Source organism: Topomyia yanbarensis, chromosome 3, assembly GCF_030247195.1.
Source record: "Topomyia yanbarensis strain Yona2022 chromosome 3, ASM3024719v1, whole genome shotgun sequence".
Lineage (NCBI taxonomy): Eukaryota > Metazoa > Arthropoda > Insecta > Diptera > Culicidae > Topomyia > Topomyia yanbarensis.
The window spans coordinates 301,021,495-301,046,255 of NC_080672.1; the positions used below are offsets into that span (position 1 = coordinate 301,021,495).

The window sequence follows — 24,761 nt, forward strand, 5'->3', positions numbered from 1 at the left end:
CTATTTATAAACAATAAATTCTACATTTTATCCAAAACTTGAGTTTGTGAAGCTGTTGTTCAAGATAAAAAAATAGATTAAGGAACATTTCGGAAACATCAATTTAAAACTTGATATACTCCCTACACGTAGTATTCATTCCTGCAAATAAAGTTGTTTTAAATGACAGTCTCAACAGATTCGCTAAAGAAACGAACTCTATTACTATTTTTTGAAAAATTAATTCTCCATAATTTTAAAACGTCAAATATGCGGTTTTGGAATTATGCCATTTGGACATTAAGTTCGATTTTTATCAAACCGAATTTCTAGCTATGCCGCTGACCCTAGAAGTAGAAACAAAGTCGTTCTACACTCGGCCACACGAAACTTCTTCGAACACTGCCTATTTATTACAATACAGTGAAGACTCCATTTGATTAGCCCCCGATTTTGTTAATTAGTATGTTTGATGTGCTCTAGCAGACGAACAAGGCTGAATTTCAGTAAACCCTTGAGCATATTTTTCTTACCTTAAAGATGCAAATATGCAAAAATAAAAAAATCATTTTTTTAAATTTGCGTCAGAAGGCCCCTTTAAGAGAAATTTATATTATATAATCAGAAATAGCTATCGGACTAGATCAAGGGAAGAGAAGAATATTTTAACAGCTTCAGTTTATTATAGGAAGGAAAGAAATATGTCCCGATTTAGTCAATGTCAGCTTAAAACACACACAATGCCTAATAAAAACGGATCTTTACTGTATTTATTATTCACTGTGTCCCACATTAATAGGTCCATCCCATTTTCTAAGGATATTTTCTTTCAATTGCATCGAACTACACAAATTTTTGGTAGTTTTCAAGGGGTTATTTTATCGACTTCTTCCAACATTTTGGTGATCCTATTCCTATTCGTGCGATATTTTATGTGAAAAGGGCTTCCTAAATTAATTGGTATACTTAAGCGCTTATATGTTGCGGATTGATAAAATAAACTTTTCAGAAATTTTCAGCTTTTTTTTCCTACACAATATTACAAAAGCTTATTAAACAACTTTCCCTAATAAGATTGTAAAAATTAAAAAGTATTTGAAAATTATTAATAGCTTTAGTAAATGGGGTAGTGACCGTCGCTCCACAACGCAGTTTATTTTTCATGACTTGCGATTAGCACGATTTCTAGAATTGGTGAACTGAAAATTATGGAATAGAAGTTAGTTTCTTTACAAATTTAACTCGCCGAAAATCGCGCAAATGGCTCGGAACAGGAGCGGATCCAGAAAAAAATTCGGAGGGGGTCCAAAATTTCGACTTTGAACTGTTGTACAATACGTAATATGTCCAATTAAAATCGGTTTTGATTATCGAATCTGGTTTGGAATGATTTTGAACTTAGAATGAATTTAAAATTGAAACCTTTTCAAAATTTCCCAAGAAGCTAAAAAAATTCGGGGGGGGGGCGTCCGGACCCCCAAGACCCTCCTCCTGGATCCACCACTGGCTCGAAATGAGACCCGCTGGTGCCCTAAGACGATTTCGTTAGATTTTCAGAGCGGCGTGTACCCAGTGCACTAACACAAGTGACGGAAGGTTATCGAAAAGTTACGTGGAAACGAAAATTCTAGTAATGATGGTTTTCTTTAACGGGTTTCGAGAGTTTTTTATTTGTTCTTTGGCATTAGGATGAGCGATAATAATTCAAAACAAAGATACTACTGGGAAGTATCTTTTGGAAAAAGCCGATATCGAAGTAAAGCTTGAACTAGGCACGCATGCACTTCAGAGGTAGCGTGATATCAAGAGCTACAATTTCAGTTTTTAGTTCTCTGCATGTGCTATCAAAAACATCGCGAAACATAAAGTTCTAAATATTCTCAATCGATATAATATCAGTAGAGAGTGATAAGAGTTATAAGAAATGTTTCATCACACTGTTAGCTGGATTAAAAACGTTTTTATTTCTTTGATGAAACATCAAAGTGAATACGTATTTTGTTATCAAAAAAAAATCAACATCTCAATGAGCTTTCAATTTACTCTCACTGATAGCAGAATTAGTTTTCTGTTTGATGTCATAGGACAATTTTGCTGCTCTCCATTTTGATCTTTTAACCGTTAAAACGACCAAAACGACAACAACCTAAGTAATCATTTGCCGAACATCACAATATCAAGTTTAGTTTTCAATTTGTTGTCAGACTCTGCTCGGGAATTGAGCTTCAGTCCAATCTAATACTTTTCATTCTGATCTTCCAAATCTGCCCGCAGGTTGTAAAAAGCCACTTTCCTGGGGAGATACTAGCATCTCTCCCTCGGGTAAAAGCCTTAGATTTATTTGCAATCGACTGCATCGACGTTTGAACATTTTCAATGATTACCCAAACAAATAAAATAAATCCCTCTTGGACAAAAGAATTCTAAGATCTTATAAAATTATTAAATTATAAAATAATATTCAGTCCAACAATGGTATATGTAGTTCCAAGTTGAGATAGTTTTTGTGTAGGCAGGAAGAAAACACTTCAAAGGATTCAGGACAACATTCTGAAAAAAAAATTTAAGCCGTCCTCCCTGGTTTAACACAAACGAGTTGCACAGCCTCGCAAATGTAGAAACATTAGAAATTGTAATGAGCAATAGGTATTATAAACAATTCCCGATAAAAATCGTTGCAATCGGGCATTGAAACTCTCACTTACTCACGTGAGAAGGAGTTTATTTGATGTCCAACTTTTCCTGCGTCGTAAAATTCTCTGTCTCCTCAAACAGCGCGAGAATATCGATAAACTGATAATCTTCCTTCTCATCGTAAATAACTAATAACTTTTCATGTAAAAAAGTGAGTTTTTATTTTCGAAGTGGCTGATTATCCCAACTCATTACTTATATTAATGATAAATGCAACGTCTGGTTTCAATTATCTCTCTTTATAATTTCTAATATTTTTAAAGATTCGTCTAGTTCCTTTATTTACCTGACAAGTAGACTTGAAAATTCCCACTGCAAAATCACTTAACTGTGAAAGCATATTATATCTTAATAGAAATTAAACGAATCATGTAGGCAATAGGGATAAATCAAATTGCAATATTTCGGAAAATGAATGGATTTTTCTTGAACCCACGGATTTGTTGAAACTTTGTCGAAAATATGTAAATTCGTCCTACCATAAATCAAACCTTATTTCACATGCAGAAATATGTTGCTACTTCTCCCGCGAAATGCCCATCTTACTCCACATCCACTGTGAGAAACACTCCGCCAGTAGCACCACTATTCTACGATCGAGCGAATCCAAATATGTAAATGAGAGCGCTCAACTTGCTGGAAAACTGAGAGAGCGTGTATTGTAGCGGAAAATGGTTTTCCCTGAGAGCGCTCACGCTCCAGCATAAATTCGTTACCAATACTAGCAGCATGGAGTAGGTATCGATCGATATGCAATCTGGTGTATGCTGGTCTGGTGCTGCCATGGCGCATACCGTGCACATCAGTATTGGTACTTCTTTGATTAGTTTAAAGTGAACAATCCACACCCAGTATTCCGTTGTAGTGGTTCGAGGTGGTTCGTTTTAGTGCTCAGATCAAAGACGTCATCGTTGTGCTGAAACTGTAGCCTGCGTCGTGCATGGATTATACGATGATGTTGGATGGTTTCAGGAATTCCCTTCCCTCTGAGGTGATTTGTCTTTTTTTAGGGGAAGGGTTCTATTGTGTGTACTGAGAAGGTACGACGGGGGTGGGTTATGGATTACCATATAATACTTATATTAGGAACAAGTCATTGTAATTCAATTCGGTCCAGTTTTGCGACACCGGAAGCGCACTTCCTACAGAACAAAATAATCTTGATTGTGGGTATGTTTCGTTTATCGTAAAAATAACTAATAACTAAATCGTGTCCCTCATCGTATTCACTATGCCAACTACCCTTATACATATGCGTAAATAAACAAACGGTACTGTTTGATTTGAGAAAACTTTCAGAGATCTATCGAAATCGGTTGGTACATTGCATTGGCGAAGGGTGTTCAGAGCAGGGGTCTTCAGAAAAAGGTAAATTATGTGACGATGTAGTAAGTAGTTTTCATGTATCTCCATCCAGAACGCCATAGTATTACACGGGTAAATTTAAGGCGCACAGGCTAGCGTTTGGTTGTCCAATTGGAATCACAGATAGCAAGCAATTTTCATAGAATTCCATTGAACCGGCCGGCATTTAAATATCCCTTTGGAGTGGTAAGGTAGGTGAAGCGAGATGGGGAGATGAATAAAAAAAATATGTAGACGTAGGCATTTGATGGCGTGAGCAAAACAGGAGAAGATTCTCTCGTGAGAGATCTGCTCGCGTCTATAGTAGTATTAGTACAGGCGGTAGGTGTATGATTGCGGGTGGGTGGGCTGCCATATGTGTCGTATGCGCGGATCTGACAGCTGTACGGAACGAGAGTGCACTGCGAGAAGGTCATGGCTCTGAAAGGGTTTTCTTTCATGGTATGATGGTTGTACGAGCTGGATTTGTAATTGGTACTCGTACAGTAGGAATTTGGGCTGGGTACGTGTGCGTGACTTTTCCGAAATTTGTTTTCGTTTACTTGTAAATGGTCAAAATCGATGATCGTTCTAGAGTAATCCTCAATTCAGAATGCGTTTTATCGGATCTTATTTCGGAACGGAATATACTTAGCTTGCTTGTTAGAATTTTGTTTAACGTGATCTTCATTCTAATTAGAAAGAAAATCAGAATACCAGGCAGTATGACAATTTCTAAATTGTGCGGAAGTTCATCGGAAAAATTTTGGTTTCTGGGCGAATTACAAATACAGTACAGAAGAGAAATGATAAATGAAATTGCAGATGAATTTGAAAACTCTAGATTTAGAGTTTTTGGCTGATATATTTTTTTTTATCATCTGTTCTTTGTTGTCCGACCTAGACATGCTTAGATGGGGAAAAGACGATTTTACGAAGTTTTAGCTTCCGATGGCCCAACATTTTCTGACAAAGTGAAGTTCTGGAATGTTGAGATTTTTATCACTGTTTAGGAAAGCGAAAGTATCATAAAGCTAGTGTCAGGCCTTCATGAGACCTCAAGAAGTCACTTTTGGAGGTATTCGTAAATGTAGATTTGTCGGTAGACGGTTCCAGATTTAATAAAAAAAATACCTAATTTAACACATCTACAGATCGCTTGCAACATTAAAAACTTTTTGTGCTATTCGACAGCTCCATCTTAGGCCAATTCAATAAATTTCCTACATGAAAGTTTCCTTTTTTTAAAAACGATTTTTAAACCAAAGTTTTGGAAGTTGAACCTTGGCGTGGAAGTGCCGGTATATTAATATATTCTGTTACTTAGTGTCGAATTAGATTTCGTCATTTATGGCTAATATACTACCGCCAGAAGAAACTTAAAACGTTGGTACACAATCGAGAATAGCGAATCAGAAAAGTAATATGGAAAACCTTAAGGTCCGTCCAGGTTAAGTCTTCGGTACGGAGCAATACCTCGACCTAGGAACTCCTAGCATGTTGTTAGTCGCCTCTTACGACATGGGAGCAGTTCCCAGAGGTTCTATTCTTGGCTGAAATAGCGCAAAAAAATTTCAGCCCGCCGGACAGCACACGGCTTTATAATGAAAATGTTGATAAAAGTCGTCAAACATTTTGAAAGGACGTGTATTTAATCAAATAATTGAAAAACATTTGCAATTTTTTTTTCATTGCCTGGGCGCTTTGCATGGGACGAGGGGGAGGGGATAGGTAAATGCTACGTTATTTACGACGGGGAGGTTAGAATTTTGTAACCAAATGCTACGAAGGGGGAGGGAGGGGTCAAAAATCGCCGAAAAAAGCTACGTCATTTGTGTACGGCCCCTAATCGATTTACCAACTACGCTACCCTCCCCCCGCTACGGACAATTCATAATAAAATATAGCGAACATAGCCAGAACATGTGCTGCTGAAACAATATAATTAAAATACTAGAATTCAGTTCACCGATACATATTTCAAAGCCATAAATTATTAATAAACGTTGAACTAAATTATGGATCAAGTCGTTACATGTTTGACGTATTTTATATTCCGTATGTCATATACGATTGGCTTTGAAATGAATTGCACCGCCTATATTTCAAGATTCGATTAATTTTGATTATTCGCTTTGAAGGCATTTTTAATCAACTTTAAGTAGCAAATATGTGTTTTATTTGTCATCGGTCGTCAAACGGTGAGATAACATGGTTCTTACAAGTATCCTACCGCTTGCCCTTCACACGAGTTTAATTAAGTCTATTGATGACATTTGGTCCTTAGACCGGCGAACGACTGAATGCTATCAGTCTTCTGCCGATAGTAGTAGCATGAGAGGATTTGAACGGATCTAGACGTGCAAACACTACCATTAAAGGAATAGTTGATCGAAGATCAGTTTCAGTACGACTTTAATCTAACCAGTGTCGATGATTACGCGTACTGGGTACTGAAGATTCGCCGCGTCTGCATTTATGAATCTAGTTTCGTGTTCCGTTATTGCTAATAGGCCAATGTATTGGGTTATCAAACCCTTGTATTTCCTTTCGAAGGTCATTATTATCGCTCGTATTCGTGTATTCTACAAACAATTCGTGTCAGATATTTTGCGTGAGTTGACAATACACTAAGGTTTTTTACGCGGTGGATACAGGCCGCGTGGATGAAAACCGCGTAAATTTCAAAATCAGCGTAAATGAAAACCGCGTAAATTTCAAAATCCGCGTAAATGAAAACCGCGTAAATTTCAAAATCCGTGCAAAAAACGCGTAAAAAATACCGCGCAAAAAAAAACTTGAGTGTATAATAATTTAAGGTGTTGTTGAAGTAGATAATCGAAAAAAAAACATGATAGAAAAAGAGAAGGAAAAGGAACACAAAAATGCTCCGAAGCACAAACGTGATCGTCGCACTGCTAGGCAACCACGTGAGCCAGATTGCACAGCTTCAATTCCACACTCTGGCGACGACGAGCACACCGAGGAAGTCATTTGTAAGTAGAAAGCTGGACGCAGCTGCTGAAAAAAACATGTTTTATCAACATTTCCTTCCATGGTTGCATGATTTTCACGATCATTTGTCACGTTCTCATTTTCTTATCTGATTAACGTCAATAGATTTCATTTATTATTTATGTAATTAATTTTTAAATAATCTGCTGTATTCATATTCTTCAAATAAAAGTTGAACCGTTAATTTTCTAGGCGTGTACATTGTTTTATTTAACCTCGAAACCTATCGCACCCCAAGATTTTAAAAACATCGAAAAAAAAACCTTATTGGATTCAGCTTGATAAATATTTGGCCTGGCATAAAATCATTATTGCCTAGGCGTTACCAGATGAATAACCTTTTCAACGAGTGCTTGTTTGTCAAAATCAGTGCAAAAATACCATCGCACGAGCTCGCCTAACAAAACTGACCTACTTGACCCCACTCTACTCTACCATATGCCAACAAATTTATCAAAAGTTTAAAAACCATTTAAAACCCCAAACAAACCATCGGAATCTGAATAGGAATTTTTGAACCTACCAATCACAATAAATCGAGACTTTTCAATACTTTGCGAACGTCAAATTCTGTTGAAGGAAATTTCCTGAAAAAAAATCGGCTCAAAACCGAATAAAATAGGAGCCCAACAAAATCGAGTCTTCACTGTACTTTTTTCTTCAATCATTTAGGTATTTATTGGCGATAATCAGAATTTCAACAAAACGCTTGTCAGTCTATAAATCATCCGCCCTCACGTCAAATACCACAACAGTCACCATCCTAGCTTCACTCCAGATCGTCAAGGTCACACCGTTTAGTTCTCCGATCCGTTAATCCCATTAACTCGGTGACTACCACCACCACCACCGCTACTGCGGCGATGTTTGCTAGCAAGATCCACCTATTCAGCGCCCTCGAGAAGTAATGAGTTCCATTTTTATCGGATCTTCTTCGCAATGGTCGGTTTTGCACAGCACACTTTCAGCCGCAACGGGAAACAGGCAATGCGTGATAATCGGATCATTGTTACTTCGTTAAGCCGCACTGCTATGCTGGTCGCTCGTTCGGTTGCACTACACGACAAGTCACAGGCGGCGGCGACATCAGCGAGCGTGTGTGTGCAGGCGCGCGCGGTGATGGTGATGATGATCCCTAGTGTCGGCGCGTTCGTCTGTACAAAACCACAGAGTCCCGAGTGGTTTCAGAACTTGCTGTCGCTGTCATGTATGGCGGTGGATTAGATACAACGCGGTGGTACAAGCTCCAGCTCCGGAGTCCGAGAGCCATCCACGTATCAAAGAGTCAATGTGCACTTGAAACCGGACAGGTTCAATTCGTGAGGAATGTTATTTTTCCTCCGGAGACCGGTCCCACGGATGCATCAGTTTTGAGTGAGGGGTGTAGGCTACGCGGTGTTTGTGCACTCCATCCACCACGGGGGGAGACGTACGGTAAATATAGCATGAAAACATGCACACATGCTTTGAATGTGGTGGTTTTGAGAGCGAGAGAGTGTTACTCTCTGGAGAGCATATTTTTCGAGAGAGCTTTTTTGTCTCGCGCATGAGTACACACTCTCTGAGAATCGTTAGGGAGTGGCTCTCATGAGGGTTCAAATTTATTATGATCTGATTATGTTTTCAGGGGTTATGTCTAACCAGCAAAGGTAACTATTTTCAAAATATCGTCAATTTATTGTCAAATTTCAGTACCGCCTTGTCTGTATTTTGAAATATTTGCTCAAACAAACTCACCCTCGTCCATCATCGTTCCGTGATTCGATGATGGCCGGTCGCTCATTCGATTCAACTGCGACGATGTGTTCGTGATCTCCGTATCAGTGTGAGTGTCGTAGAAAATAATCAATATCGGAAAAGTCAAAGTGAAAAGTTTCGCCAAATTTTACGTGTGTGCTGAGCCTAAATTGTTCGGTTTAAAATTTGCGATTTTTTCCAAGAACCTGGCTTACTAGGGCTTTTTGTTGATAGTCTACCGGGGTTTCTGGAGTTTCACTTACCGCAGGTATCCCATTTACTGCAGGTGCTCACTTTGAATATTCGTAGATTCCAGAAGGTGTTGTAAAGTATTTTGACCAGACAATCTGCTGAATTTCGGTGCTGTTTCTCGCCGGTGACCCTGGAGGTGTAAAGTACCATATATAGTGCGTTTTCTGCAGCAGTCTGAATCTGTAAAATCTCTTGTGAAAACATCCAAACAAGGAAGTGATCAGTAGGGGAAAACGTAACGCGTGTAAATTACAAATAACAAACTAAAGGAAAAACATTTTCCGGGGTTTCCATAGTGTCGGCCATCTACAATTCCAGTGTGGTATGGTAGTTTATCTGGACACCAAAACAGTAAGCTACAAGATGATGGTAAGTGTGTTTTTTTTCTTCAACCGCAGAATAACTTCCGGTTTCGGATTAGTCTAGTTCCGTTATTGAGCAGTCAAATTGCAAAAGCCAGTGTCTGGATGGGGTGAGGTGCAGGTGAAAGTAATGCAGATGGGATGGATGAGTGGATCGTAAAAACGTGCTGAAACACATGAATTATAAACAGAAACGAATGGATGGCGGAACTTAGAGAAGAGAAGAACTTCTTGCACCGTTTATGATACATACATACATATACGCTGGAGGAATGATGATTCGTCGGGTTGTAGAACACCGGGGGGCGACGACGATTGAAAGCATGTGCACGGAGTGTGAATGTGTGCACGCGAAGGCAGCGAGCGTGGCGTACAAGGCAGACTGCAAAATAAAAACGGGAAATCCAAAACGAGTAACCGAGAAGTCAGTGTACTCTGCTGCTGCTGCTGCTGCGTCTTGGTTGTCGCTTCTTTCCGCTGATCGAATCCAAGCAGCTGAAATTTTTTAAGCGACGGGAATCTCCTTACCCCCAATACACACAAAGATGATTTTACCATGTTTCGGTCCGGCACGCGAGGATAATTCCAGTCATTCAAAAAAAACTATTATCGAGTTCTGTCTGCTGGGATGTTGAGACATGTCTCATAATATAAAATAATGTCTCGGTACTACATTTCGGAACAGAACATGGCCATCTATTTCAACAAACCTCGCAGCCAATTATATGCGTACATGTCAATTTTAGCACCAGAATAACCGTACTATCGACTCTTAGAATCCATCCTGATCGGGACTTACAACAGACGATAACTGGCTTGTAAGACCAGCGCCTAGCCTGTGCGCCACCCGACCAGACATGTCCCATATATGGCGTCATAAATGCATTTTATTTTTCGTTTATTTTTTATAGATGCACCAATCGCCGCGCTCGTCGATGAAACCGGATCCTGTGTGCGTCATCGATGCGCAAGATACGAAGGGTACCGTTAATGCATTTAACGTCTGTATCGGGTCGTCGGTGTAGCGACTTGCAAAATTGAATTGGCATTCCAAAAATGTTGTAATGGTGGCTTCGAACCGGTTTGGTTTTAGTATGGTGTTCCAATCATATTTTTTGCAACATCATCATCATCATCATCGTCGCCATTGCAGATAAAATGGGCGAACACTGCTATTCTCTCTATTTTTAAGCTATGGGATGGCAAAATTATCATCACGTTTTTTAGTATGCACGGTATGGGTGTTATCAGGGCAGATTCTGCGAGCGTTATGAAATGGGAGGATTACTTTTTGCACTTCGAAATACCCTTCCTTTAGTAGGTTTTCTGGATCGTTCTAGATATTGAGGAGTCATTCAAATTTTACAACGCTAATCTGCCCATGATCGCATATTTGTCCCATTTTCTATGGAATTTTCTAGTTTTATGGGACTGGTTTGCGAGCATAGGTAGTATTCCTGTACAGAAAATAGGCAATTTGAGTTTTTTTTCACGACTACAATTAAACAAAAAACTTTTGATGGTTTACTAGGAATAGATGAAACTGAAACGATGATTGCTTGGACCATCCGTAGTAAGAGAATTAGTGAGATATATGGTAGATGATCCCTCATCCATCTTATTAGTGTAGATGCCAAACTATTCGACTTGGGTTAGAATTTAATCTGTATCAATATCTTTACTTTGGGGTTCAAAAGGAGGAGGTAACAAGACTAGAGTGAATTAGTGTTTGATCGAATCGGGATTCAGAATACATTGGCTCAATTCGCACTTTTCCATAATGCTATATTTCTTCTTCGTGGAGAACAATTTTGGTAAAAACTATTTTTTCTCCGTTAAGGAGAAAATTGTTTAAAACCATCTTTACGCGTGGAGAGTACAAAGTCTATAACTAAATCAGTTATGGAATGCGTTTCGACTTTGTGTCGTCAGAATCCGACACTAACTTAGTTGACAGACTAAGCTAGCGCCGAATTGAAGCTGGCTCCAAAAAAACGGAGACACCATTTGTGTTCCTGAGCAAACCCCTAATCTTTTTCCATGTTATTCGGAGATGTGTGCCGTACCATGTGGTCTTATCTCATCCTAATGGGCAGAGAAAGGGAGATGAAATAATAAAGGTAGGGAAATGGAAAATGACAACACAATGCAATCGCAACACAGAACGATAAATAGCCTGGATTCTGTACTTGCGATGGATTAATGAAACCTACTGATAAAGTCTATAGGTCTTTACCACACCGGGATGGAAACAATAGCATTTCCTTGACTTTTAGATCCCTGTACATAGGAACATCTATGTATGGAGAACCAAAAATTTGGATACGCAATTGCAATTACTGCAGGGCAGTTACATATCAAATGGTATGAAGTTCCACAATCGGATTTACAAAGATCATACGAATAATACTCAGCAGGCTGAATAGTAGCCATGTGATAATTCAGTTTGCAATATCCAGTCAATGCCCTGACCAGAATACTGCAATTGTGCTTGGAAAAAGGCAGCAAATTCTTTGACATTTTCGGAGTCACGTCTAGCAGAAAAGTCTTTGTTTGAACACAAGTTTGTAAGCTACGCCAATGGTTGGCATGTTCGGATGCAGCCCAAGAGCGAAACTTGTGCTTTATCCAACTTGTCGACAGTGGTAGAACTGGTTCTGGGCCAACGAAGTCAGTTGGAGCGCCAATTCTAGCCAATTCGTCCGCCCATTAATTACCAGTAATACCGGAACGATCTCGAATCTCCGAACTAAGTACGTATGGTGCAGCCTGACTGTCAGAGCAAATATAAACATTTATCCGAAATTCTCTGTTAAAGCGCCGATTGAGCGCCACACAGAATCGCGATGATTCCCGCTTGGAATATGGTACAGTATCTACCAAGCGAATGAAATTGGTGTAATCTTATTTCACAACAATAGACACCTGCGCCGGCTCCGCCATCCAACAAGGAACCGTCAGTGTAACTACAGTGTTCATTTTAAAATCGTTGTTACACAACACATAAGGCTTGTTACATCAAACCAAAAAGTGTATTGATGCACATATCTGTGATCTTTTTGTGATAATAATAGGCGAAACCAGATCCGGGTAACCCAAGTTCATTAGGTTTCGTCAACAATCCATCGGCGACAAAGTTGCATAGAAGTTGTGACAGCACACCATCTTGATGAAATCCGCGAACACTCAGTTTCCTTATCTCTACTTGTCTTAACGATTAACACAGATGTCGGTTGCGAAAGCATTGCGTGTTGGATGTTCGTGATATACGAAGGTACTCCATGACCTCGTGCTGCCTCAAAAATGGATTCAAAAGACACGTTGTCAAAAGCACACCTTCAATGCCAAGAAAAACTCCCAAACTTGATTGCTTTTGCGACAAAGCTTCTTCAATGTGGTAGACATCATTTTGTAACAGGGTAGTAGTAGACTTCGTCAGGTGAGATGCATGCTGCATTGCATGCAGCGGGTACCCGCCCAAGCTAATATCCAGATTGTAGAGATAGGTCGATTAAACGTTCCACTGATTTGGAAGGAAAGAGGTCAGATTGATCGGTCTAAAACTCCTTGTCTTCTCATAAGCCCCACGGCCACCTTTGGGAATGAATTTTAAATTATTCCCCGCCACACCAATGGAATGTATCTTGGTGCAAGATGCTTGAAGTGTTCATATCCTCTTTGAAGTAGAACTGGAATGATTCCATCTTTTCAAGGAGACTTATACGGAGCAATACTTTCAATCGCCCATTTGATCGATTCGAATGCCCAACAATCAGAACTACCTGAAAAGAACTCAGGGGCAGTCGTCGACGATGGCTCCGTACATTCTGGAAAGTATGTATCAAAAACCAATACCAGTTTTAATCGAGCTGACATGAAAGTATTTCGATTTTTTTATTTAATCCACTAGTCTCGTTGGGACTTCAGACACTTGTGCAGAGGCTTTTCCAACCACTTCGCTCAGAGGATCGAAGGGCATTTCTGTCAGTTCGCCAACTCATGCGTAGTACCGTCAGAGTAGAGAGCTACATCTAACACCTCTTCCCTAGCAGATAGAGTAAATGTTCGGCGATTTCCTACATTAAGTATATGCAGATTTGTACTACCTATGTATTTCATCGATTCGGTGCCTCTCAAATTGATATCTGAGCTGCCACAAACACGTTGGTTCATAACCGTCTACAGCGAACCCACGACACTCCGTGTGCGACTGGCAAATTTTAGTCCTGTCAGTCAGCCAGTCCTCGGCACGGGGAAACACCTTGGCTTGAGGACCACTCTTTTCACTGTTCGCCTCTTACGCCATGGAAGCAGGAACCCAGCGGATCAATTCTTGGCTGAGATACTTCAAGCCGCCGGCTGCCACCAAGCCTCTAGGTTGCTTTTGCCCGGAGAAAGTTAATAGACTATTATCAATTTTCTAGTGGGGGACACAGCCACAAATATCGATGCAACGAAATATGGAACTAAAATTTCACTTCATACTATCGATATTCTTGGCATCAATGCATCTATCCAAAATGTTCGTATATCTTGATTAAATAATCTTTCAAATTTTGTAAGCTGGAATCGTTTCTTAATTTTAAATGTGTTATTACTATTCAAATCTGTCTGTTATAACATAAATCTGAAGTTTTAATTTCACGATGTGCTTGATTCCAAGATTCTACCTACGAGCGTCGATTTTCAGCAATCATTAATTAATATGTTACGCTATATTGAAATTAAAACTAACGAAACATTAGACACCAGTTTCAAGCTCTCCATAATATCAGGGAAATGTTGATATTGTCACTATAGTTTACCTGCACCTGTTAGCCTAACGAAGTATCACGGTTTGAAATTATTTTAGTTTCAAATCTCACGTTGCGCGACAACACGCTTGAGACTGTAGAGAAACATGGAATTAAAATCTTGAATTATGTACCCAGTGTTGCATGTGCAATGTTTCATCTCAGATTTCGATGATTATATTTGTTTTTGTTTATTGTGCTATAATTATCAATTATCTGTCATGAATTATTAATATTCATGCCTAAAATAACCTTGCCACACATGCATTCTCTTTTCCATCAGATACATTTTTGCTTCCCTATTCCATCATACAAAATTAACACGAAAATAACTCTTTTGTCTAAAGAAAGTAAAAGGTAACTTTCGGATTCCATAAAACAAATTGAAACGCTCCCTGCGTCTTGTCGCAAATTATTAGCGATCCATCCGCTGAGCGATATCAGCTCTCTTCAACCAACCTCCTCCGCACAGTTTTATTTATAGACCCCGTGTACGGTGAGCACTCGCTGAGCCATCGCCGTTTGTCGCCATCAGTCGTGCAGCAGTGCGTCCACGTCTTAAGACCTCCTACAGCATCAATTCAATTGAACCAGACAAAGCAGCGCCAACGACGTCGCTGTTGTTGTCTGCGTTTGCCCAATGACAGACCCTTCACTTCACCTTTACAGTGATCGATGATGCGTCCAAACATGATGGCAATTTAATAGTTTATTGTCAAATTGTAAACTGTTTTATTTCATCTCATCGGTGCGAGCGTCGAGAAAGCTGACTTGTCGGGCTTGGACCGCATAGTTCAAACTACTCTGATGGGAACGCATTTTTAAACCATTACTGCTCAACTTATTTTTTATACGCAGCACCAAATTACTTTACCATTTGGAAGAAATGGAAATGGTTGGTTGTTTAAAATGAAAATATTTTAATTAAAAAATTATCTGTTATAATTAGGAACAACTACTCAAAATTGAAAATTGATCGATTAATTAATTCCTGGGATATCGTAGTCGCCGCAAAGGTACTTTTTAAAAAATACGATTTCGAGATAATCGAGGTTCCACATATCGAACGTTACGCACCATCTTTGAGTGGTCAGGAAGTAGCAAACTATGGATAACAGTAATTCAAGTTGCAGTCATCCAATATTGATGAAATTTTGAGGGAATTTTCGTACACTTATGCACTTATAGAATACCTAATAGAAATGGATATTGTTCCCAACGACAAAACTTTGTAACCCTTTCAAGCAAAACATAACATAACCAAATGTATTTAGTAAGAAGTTTTGTACAACATTCGCTTGTTATAGTTTTGCGTTATTATTAGAGTATAAGGAGTTATTCTAGGTTGACAAAAATAGGTTAATTCATCATTTTATCAGGTTGCGGTGTTGTGTCTGTGTGTAAGAGAGAGAGAGAGAGAGAGAGAGAGAGAAAGAGCGAGATAATGGGTTGGTTAGATAAAAGACATGTAGGGTAAAGTGCCTATTTTTACCATACTAAGAAGGGTGCCTCACTAATTCCTTAATTACTCGGCCTACAATCAATGGAATGCGTACAAATTGGCATCGTTGTTAAGAACCAAGATAATAACACATATGCGTTGAAAACAGCAAAATTTTCCTGTTTGAGCGGAATGCAAACTCGAATCGAGTGTCCTTATTGTTGCGCTAGCATTTGACTCAATGCGTTGAACAAAGATGGCAGACGCTGCTCTAACCAGCGGCTTCAAATGGGTAGGGTGAATATAGAAACATGGCGTAAATAGGCTCATAACCCTATAAGTGATTTGTGTGCTTTGGAAAAACAGTCAATCAATGGAAAGGGATTTGATAGTCAGATAACAACTGTCACGGTAACTGAATCTTAGAGAGTTCGTTGCCCGTTTACCGTATCTTTTCTAATCAGGATTATTGATGAGTGCTGACACATTAATTATATGTTAGCACCGCCTTACATTTTTTGCTGTGTTTAGTTTCTGCGAATAAGTTTTAGGATTGAAAACTAGATTTCTGCGGGAGCGTGTGAAATTCTTGAAAATTGCTACAAGAGGTACAAATCCGTGAAAGATGTGAGATCAGAACCACTCAGAAGAAACAAAGTGGGATAATCCCTTGCTTCAATGTCAGTGTAGTCAGATTAATATGACCCAAATCCAAACGTATGTTTCACACTTCCCCCACAGTATATATAAAGGCGATATTTTCCCCCATTCGTTCCATCGAGGCTCTTCCCCCCTGAGAACAATAATCTAAACATTCATCACTATCACTTCGTATAATACGGATAGCTCCGTGAAGAGCCGAATGAGCAAAAAGAATGAATTGGCTGAGACATGTGTATTCCGGTGTTACATATTTATCAACCAATGCGAATGGGAAGGCTGGAGAAATATCAGGATATTTATTATTTCGTTCGAATGCTCGTAATGTACCATTATTTTGAGAACCTTGTCGAAAATATTCCTTATGTATTTAAATTCGCAATAAAAATAACACCGGTTTTGTTTGATTTGTTCATGGTGATAGAGATATGCATGGCTCAGGACTGAAAATCAATTACTGACACGTTTTCCTGCCAGATTTTGCCTGCTTTTGTCGTTGTTGGTGGTCGAACCAGTACGTTTGAAACACGTACTGATAACATTTCCAACCTCCTCAATATCAATATAGTCGTCGTTTTCTGGTTCGGATAGCATTCCAGCCATAACCATAAATAACTGCACAATTGTGTTTCTTTCTTCGACATATGTTTTCGCTTTCGCACGGAAATTTCCTAAATCTTAGGAAAAATCCGTTTTTTTTAAAGTTACCTAGCATAATGTTGCAATCTATCTTTGCTCTGTGCTGGATCGAAACTGTTGAAGATCCTAGTGGGAAACCTCCTTAGCGAAGCTTAATCATATTTCTCATTCGAACAGCACTGCATACAATCATTGAAAAAGGAGCTCAACTAGATACCGCATACACTAACCTAGGAGCGGCATTTGATAATGTCAATCAATCATTGCTGCTAACAAAATTGAGTGGCTGGGAGGATAGCCCAATTTCACCAATCATACGCCATAAACCGTTTCCTGGAAATTGGGGAATAGTGAATCCGAAGCTTTCGGGAGTGCCACAAGGGAGCAATCTTGGACCATTACTGTTTACCTTGTTTATTAGTGACGTTTGCTTCGTTATTCCGGCAAGTTGCACACTTATTTGCGCTGACTATTGTTTAATATACGTATTTATTGTACTGAGTTGCAGAAACCTTCTGTGATTAGAGCACTCGTAATTTGTTGACCTTCACTATCTGTAAATGCTCTGTGATTCACAAGCAAGAAAAGGCCAATTTTATGAAGATACTCTATCCATGATGAAACGCTTAAAAGATTGTCGGTCGGTGTTCAACTAGATTCTCAATTAATTTTCAAAGATCACTATTCGCATATAGTAGCGCAGGGCTGATGAAAATCGTTGATTTTTCGAATTTGCCTAAATTTAATGTAAGTATGATAAATTATTGAAAGTTCAGAAACATAACCTTAACATATGCCCTGCTCTAAGACGATTTCGCTAGATTTTCAGAGCAGCGTGCACTCAGTGCACTAGCGCGACTGCCGGAAGGTTAAAAACAGCTGTCAAACCTCCACAGATTATTTTCTTTTTTAATATTTTAATGAGGTTAGAGAACCCGATCAGAATGAAATAACAAGATTATTACAGAACGCAATATTTGTAACATATTGTGTTATAAATTTGGTCTCGTTAGTAGTTAAAATAACATAAATTTAGAGCAAGTAAGAACGTGAGATATTTTTTTGAATATTTCTGTAATGTGTTTCTTTTCGGGAACGTGCACTTTTAACATAAACAGCGCACCTTTTGATATAATAGTTTTAATGATCAATTCTCCTAGAAGTAATTATGGGGAATTAACTCTTCACAAAACTGTAACTTGATGTCTTCAGCAAAGTTATTCGTAATATCATTTAATCTATGAAGGCTACACGTATGCAGCATATCGGGATATAAAACGATATTTAGCAAAAGTTCTTAGACCCAGTTCTCTTCAATATTCCTTTTTTTGTAAGCTTTAGAGATTCATGCCTGGGACTGCCAGTTCCCTTCAATATAATGCTTTATCGTAAGCTTCAGAAACTTATGCCTTGGACAGAATATAAATTTTATTGCTTATTAACAGCAGAAGAGATTTATAAAATACAGTAATATTAGAATAACTTGTTTTAAAGGGTTCCTTCCACATATAGACTAAGATATTTCGATATCCTGAATACACGGAGTATTCATATTTTCAACAAACTAAATTAGCCTGAAGAATGAATTCTTCATAGTTTACCCCTACACCCCCGCCCTGGCTATGCCAGTGCATTGTATATAGTTGCAAAGTGTACTAAAAAGTGATGGATATGATGGAGAAATGAGAAAAGCACATTTGAAGCACTTCACAGTGGCTCAAAACAACGTTTATATTTAACAACTTGTATGTTACAAAGTTTCAATGGCCGCAAGGTTCTACTGTATCGATTTTGTTGGCTATTTTCGACAAATTTAAGACTAAGAGAAACGAAAGAAATAAAATTGAAAAACGGATTGGTATTCTAGAGCGAATCAGTTATAAACTTAGACTAGGACTAGGCAATTCGATTTTTTTAGTTCGGGGATTCTGCTTTAGTAAAATGAATAAACTGAAGTAAACCGACATCTTAAGTTGTACAGTGACACCCATCCAATTCAAATCGATTGACCCCAACAGTTTTCGTACGGCAAGTGATTCCATGACCCGATACCAGAGACTTGGGCAGAACTTTATAGCTATGCGTTTAGCAAGAACTAACCGATAAGAGAACTCCAAAATGTCGATTCCTTGAGTAAGATTCAATAAGGACCGAAACGTTGGAAGAAGAGAACGTGCCGGAGTTCTTTATTAAAAACAGACTGAAACGCCGATTCCCAACCTAAAAAACACAGCGAACTAAATGAACTCGCCGACAACCTCGTACCGTAAGGGAAACCGAGATGAGTTGAAACAGAGTAGAGCTGAATCCAGCACTCCTGAAACAACTGTAAGTAACATCGGTGATGAAGATAATAAGAATGACGACGGATTTGCATTGGTCACCCGTAAGTGCAAGAAGCAGGAAAGAACATCTGGTCGCGAGCACCAAGGCACTTTTAATGATGATGACCTTGATGTGGAGGACAGGAGAGAATTAAACGGTCTGCATGACGCAGTAGGCGAGCCGCGAAAGAAGGTCTCCGCTCGCAATAAAAAGTTGCGCGCACGAGTACCAACGGACAAACAATAATATTTGTTTTTATTTTTATTTTTACATATTGTAAATACATAAAAGATCCACGGCTCCGTTAAGCTACCGCTATGAGCCGTGTCAAATAAACGAAATAAAAAAAGAGTAGAGCTGAAACAGTGCCCATTGCTAGCAAAACAATACCGGCAGGAATCCGGCAACAACGATATTCTTTTACATCTTTCGTGTATGGGTAATAGTACGATTGTTGTCAGATCCCAAACTTTCCTCTATTCCAACTTCCTTCTTTAGTGTTACTGTAAAGTACACGAAACGGCAAAATAGATCACTACCTTTTTACATTAACCTATTGCGAATCACTTAGGTGCGTATTGGACAGTGCACAAATGGTCCGCTTAACATACTTGAGGAATCCTAAAAACTTACACAAAGAAGCCTGATATTCTCAAAATTTTAGGATCTTTTACCAAAGATCGTAGCTTTCAGTCTGGTTCTAGCGAGAACTGGACAGTCGCATTGATTCTAAAAATAAAAATTGAGCAGCTTCTAACATTACGAGAGAAGCATCCATCTTGATCAAAACAGGGTTGCTCTAGAAAAAAGTTGAGCATGAAAGGGTTAAGATGAGTTAAGACCAAACCATGGCTTTCTTTCCAATGTGACCTGTCAGTCACATCAAAGTGAGCTTGTAATTCTTTGCCAGATTCATCAGAATTTTCAGACACCATGGACGAGTTTGGACTCGAAGTTACAGGAACCTGACCTGACTACCAGACAAAAAGAACATCTTCTTGCTCCATAGGTAGCTTCTAAGCATACAATTTCTGGAACAGGTCTTAATTGCATTTACTACACTTGAAAGACTTACGATGTATAACCTAGGGCCTCGCGAAAACTATAGTAAGTATAATACACCACAGCCTCTTTTCGAGCATCCAGTATAATATTTTATGGCGCCTTCCGGAATCGGATGACCCCTGTTTTTTCAATGAAATTCAGTCAGGTATGACAACCTCGACTGAAAGTTCATAGACCTGCATAATCGACATACTATTTGTGAATGTGACTATTGGTAACAAAATCCGGGACAAGTTCCAGGATTTTGCACCGTAAAACACCCCGGAAAGCACCGATAAAGATTATGTATTCGTGAGGAACTACGTGCTGCAACCTTTGTAACGTGGATATGTAATGGTGCTAGGGTTTAATATACTTTCAAACGTTGGGACTAATTTAATTGGCCCTGTGATTGCCAAACAAGCCACTCTTTAAACTTTTATTAGTTCCAGACATGACATATGCAACTATTGGCCAGACGACTAAAGTATAAAGCAAGTGCATCATTTTTGGTTTCAAACGCCATTCTTAATCCACAATAATTTAATTATTTTTTCTTCTGACGAAAATTTGATAGTGATTCTATTAAGGTTTCAGTTTAGCTTTCCTTTTTCTTGTAAATCAAATTGTAGGGGTATTTGAAGATTTAGACTAAGATTCTCGCATTTACACCATCGCTATGCAACGTTTAGAGCAGTTCAAATCATAGCCCCTAACGGTAATGACAATGTCATCTGCGTAACCCGGTGCTTCGAACCCTAGACCTTCTAGTTCGCTCGGGAGGCCGTCCATTACCAGGCCGTCCACAGAAGGAGTGACAGCATTCCTTCTTGAGGACAACCTTTAGTGGTTCTCACATTAACGACGCTGACGAAGTCCGGTAACGCAGCATATCAGTATTCCATTCGACAGTGCAGCGCTCATCCCCGTTGATTCAGCCGACCCCGAATCAATTCGAGTGCAGTATTGTTGAAGGTTTCCTCAATGATGATGGAGAGCGATATTGCGCATTCATTATTTGACGGAGCATTTTTAACCGTTTTGAAAAGATCATGGAATACCGTAAAAGTTGCTTTCCCAGGTTGATACGGTAGTTGTTTATTATTCAGTGGTTGCCTGATGAGAAATTTACCTTTACCCATGAAATGAAGTTTGAAATGTTTATGAAATGAAGTTTTAAATGTGTTTGTGTACAAAATGTCATTTTTGGCATTAAAATTTTAGAAACAAAAATACAAGTATCGCGCGAAAAATGCAGTTTTAGATTCAAACTGGAAATATTGCATATTTGAAAACACTTTAAGAAAAAATCTATTTTTTCTAATTTTCTTTTCCAATTTCCTCCAAAATGCATCTCATCGATCAAAATTAAATAAAACCGGAGACATGAACAAAAGTTTATAAATAAATTTAATAATTTTATAAATTTTCCATGCACAATGATGACACGTCATACGTATTGCGTCATCCCTTGTGTATACGACTGGTTTTTAATGTGTAGGGTTGTTCGGCCCACAGTCTTAATGTGTTTTTTGTGGAAATATCTAAATGCTCTATTTGCTTGTTTACGTTGCACATCTGTTTACCGTAATTTATATTATTTAGAAATAACGCATACGTTGTTAGAGTTCTGCTACTATGTTATCAATACACATACTTATGACACGTGTGAGTGTGGCTTTTGTTTACAGTTTAAACCAAAACTCTCTATAACAGATCTTAATTTCGGCTAATCAGTCTCGTAAGGATTAAAACGAATTATGATTACTCCGACGTTTCGATGCAGTGGTCTGGCATGAGTTCAGAACCGCCATAGCAAGCCAGACCAAAGCGAACACCCATGTACCAGCCACCACTCCTTTTTGTAATGACAGTATGCTTAGAAAAGCCACTTAACAAGGAACGAATGAGTAGATTTGTCCCCTGAAGATGATGCGAACCCTGCATCGAAACGTCGGAGTAATCATAATTCGTTTTTATCCATAAGAGACTGCTTAGCCGAAATTAGGATCTGTTTGAGTACGTTATAGTCGAATTCATCAATTAATAAACTGCCCATAAAAGCATAAGAGTCCCATATTGAAAAACAGCAAGCTGAGAAAAATGAATCGTGTATTTAAACAAATCTAATCACCCCTCATTGTTTGGCAGAAAATACCTCTATTGCTATTTTGACATTTGCTTTTCAGTAATCAAAATGGCGCTCAAGCACGAGGAGCTGCGCATCTAAATTTTGCTTGCGCATTGCGAAATAATGAACAACCCGAATGCCGAATTAGCGAGATCATTAAAGTGCTGAAACGGAAAGTAATGTTGTTCTACGATTTCTTTAGCTCTATTATATTTTGCTGTACTTGGAGAACATTACCATAAGGAAGAATTTTGGCAAAAATTAATTTCGAAAGATAACATAAAATAAACCGAGATCAAAACTTAAAATTCGTTTTTCTTGAAATCAATAAAACATCATTTAGCCCGACCGGACTAAACACTGAATATTCTTAGATAATTTATTTACACCTCTCCCAATTTAGAATCGATAACTACGATTCTTCTTATCCGGTACGGTGCTTCTAGTCCAATGGTGCTGGAATCTTTTGACAGAAACTTGTTTACAAAGTCTGTGCAAAAATTTAGAAAAAGGTTCATGTCTTCTCGAATTGCCACATGATGGAAGAACACGCGGAGAAGTAATTCTGCACAAAAGAAATGAAAACCCGACATAGTTGGACATGAAAATCGCAAAGAAGCAGAAAATAGTCAAATATTATCTGTGCAGAGCTGAAACGTTTCAAGGAAACTACTCTTTAAATATACTCGCAAAGGTATCTTCGAGTATCGAGCTACCGAACTGTAAAAGCTGTATGATCAGAGTCTGACCCAATTTTACGAATACATCCGATGCGGCAGGAGTTTTATCTTGCCAGGGATCACGGAGATGTTTCCACGAAATATAAAGTTGTTTTTGGGGAAAATCTAATGGTCTGGCAAGGAATCTGAAGCTGTAACAGAAAAACTCCGACTCTATCACAACCGTAATAGATGCACAAATGTTTAAAAAAAAATGTGGTGCCGTTCATTAGATCCCAAGCTAAGTTTTATCCAGATAATTGGGAAAGGAATGAACCCTCTAAACTATGTGGAATTCCGCCCAGTCGTGTGTGCCATGGTATCATGAACATTTATTGTTCAATTGCGTGGTAATGAACCAGGAAATCTACTTCAAGGAAGACTTATTTAGGGCTTCCTAGAGTTTTATACAACAACCGAAAAGAGAAAGGTGGCACACATTTCCAAGCATATGAAACTGTGCGATCGAATCCAGTGATTTTGATAATCAGATCTTCATATAGCATATTCGAGCGCTATGTTTAACAACAAATTTGAATCACACTGCTTTAATCTATCTAGCCTCGGAAGAAAGTCTGCCCGAATATTTTGACGATTGATTTGAACCCTTTTCTGAGTCTTACGAAACAGCTTAGAAACGAGAATTCAGAAGGCGGATTTAAACATCATTAGTTCGCTTCGTGCATTGAATCGTACGCTGCCTTAAAATCCACAAGAGGGAGTCGCAAGTTTGTCAAGCATATGAAACTGTCGAAGGTAGCTAAAAATAGTTGGTTTAGTAGGCTATCTGTACATGTGGTTTGAAAAGTGGTCTTTCTATTGCAACCGGAACTCAATCGGTAAATTCACATGGAAAATTGGTTGTCGGCTTTCATGAAGCAATACGATTGGTCCGTGATGTATTTGCCTAATTTGGAACTCCGCCATTACGAAAACAATGTCATGTGGTGCCCGAGGGAATAAACTATCCCAACTCATCAGAACTCCGTTCAAACGAAGAATATTGGACAATCTAGTGAAAAATCAAGAAAACCCAAAAAACGGCCATTCGGAAGCTTTGCTGAATCTTTTTTCTATGTTGCATACTAATTGAACTTGGAAAAAAAATAATTTGAATGTTTCAAAAAATCAGCAAATTTCATGCATTATTTTGGATCAAATTTTACCACCACTCTTCAGTTATTACACTCGAGTTAGACAGTCTATGTGAGGCCACCCATCTACTGAAGGTATTTCTTTTTCCACCCTCATAATCACGCAGTGGATTGCTTCATACAGCCCGTCACTCCCGACTTTTAGAAGCTCGGCCGGTATCCTCCTAGAATAGCCTTCCGAAAACCTGTTCCGGGAATTGCAGCATCGTGTGCTACTCAGCAAAAACCAACTGACCGTAAATCAACTCCATGCGCGATCGCTGGTACTTTCATGAAGTTCCTGCTACAATAAAATTTTACAAATATTCGAAAAGTACGGCTGGTATAAATGCACATAAAAGTGTAGCCGAATATACTAAATATACTGTAGATGCCACACGTAATCTTGATGCACTTTACTTCCAGTTTAAGCAAGTGTTTTTTTTAACTCAGAGTAAATACCTACAATCTGCCTCCATCCAATGACGTTTTG

General features: G+C 38.7%; 1 protein-coding gene across 10 annotated transcripts in view; it reads left to right on the top strand.

Annotated features, from left to right (window-relative positions):
- The window catches only part of LOC131688439 (protein alan shepard), a 592,207-nt gene that overhangs the window by 84,702 nt on the left and 482,744 nt on the right, over positions 1 to 24,761 (top strand). The window contains exon 1 of one of the 10 annotated variants that reach the window (XM_058972676.1): positions 8,886 to 9,390. The exons of the other annotated variants lie outside the window; for them this stretch is intronic. Within the exon in view, the coding sequence (XP_058828659.1) occupies positions 9,346 to 9,390 (45 nt within the window). The 5' untranslated portion in view covers positions 8,886 to 9,345. Of the gene's footprint in view, positions 1 to 8,885; positions 9,391 to 24,761 lie in introns of those variants that run through there. 10 annotated transcript variants of the gene reach the window in all.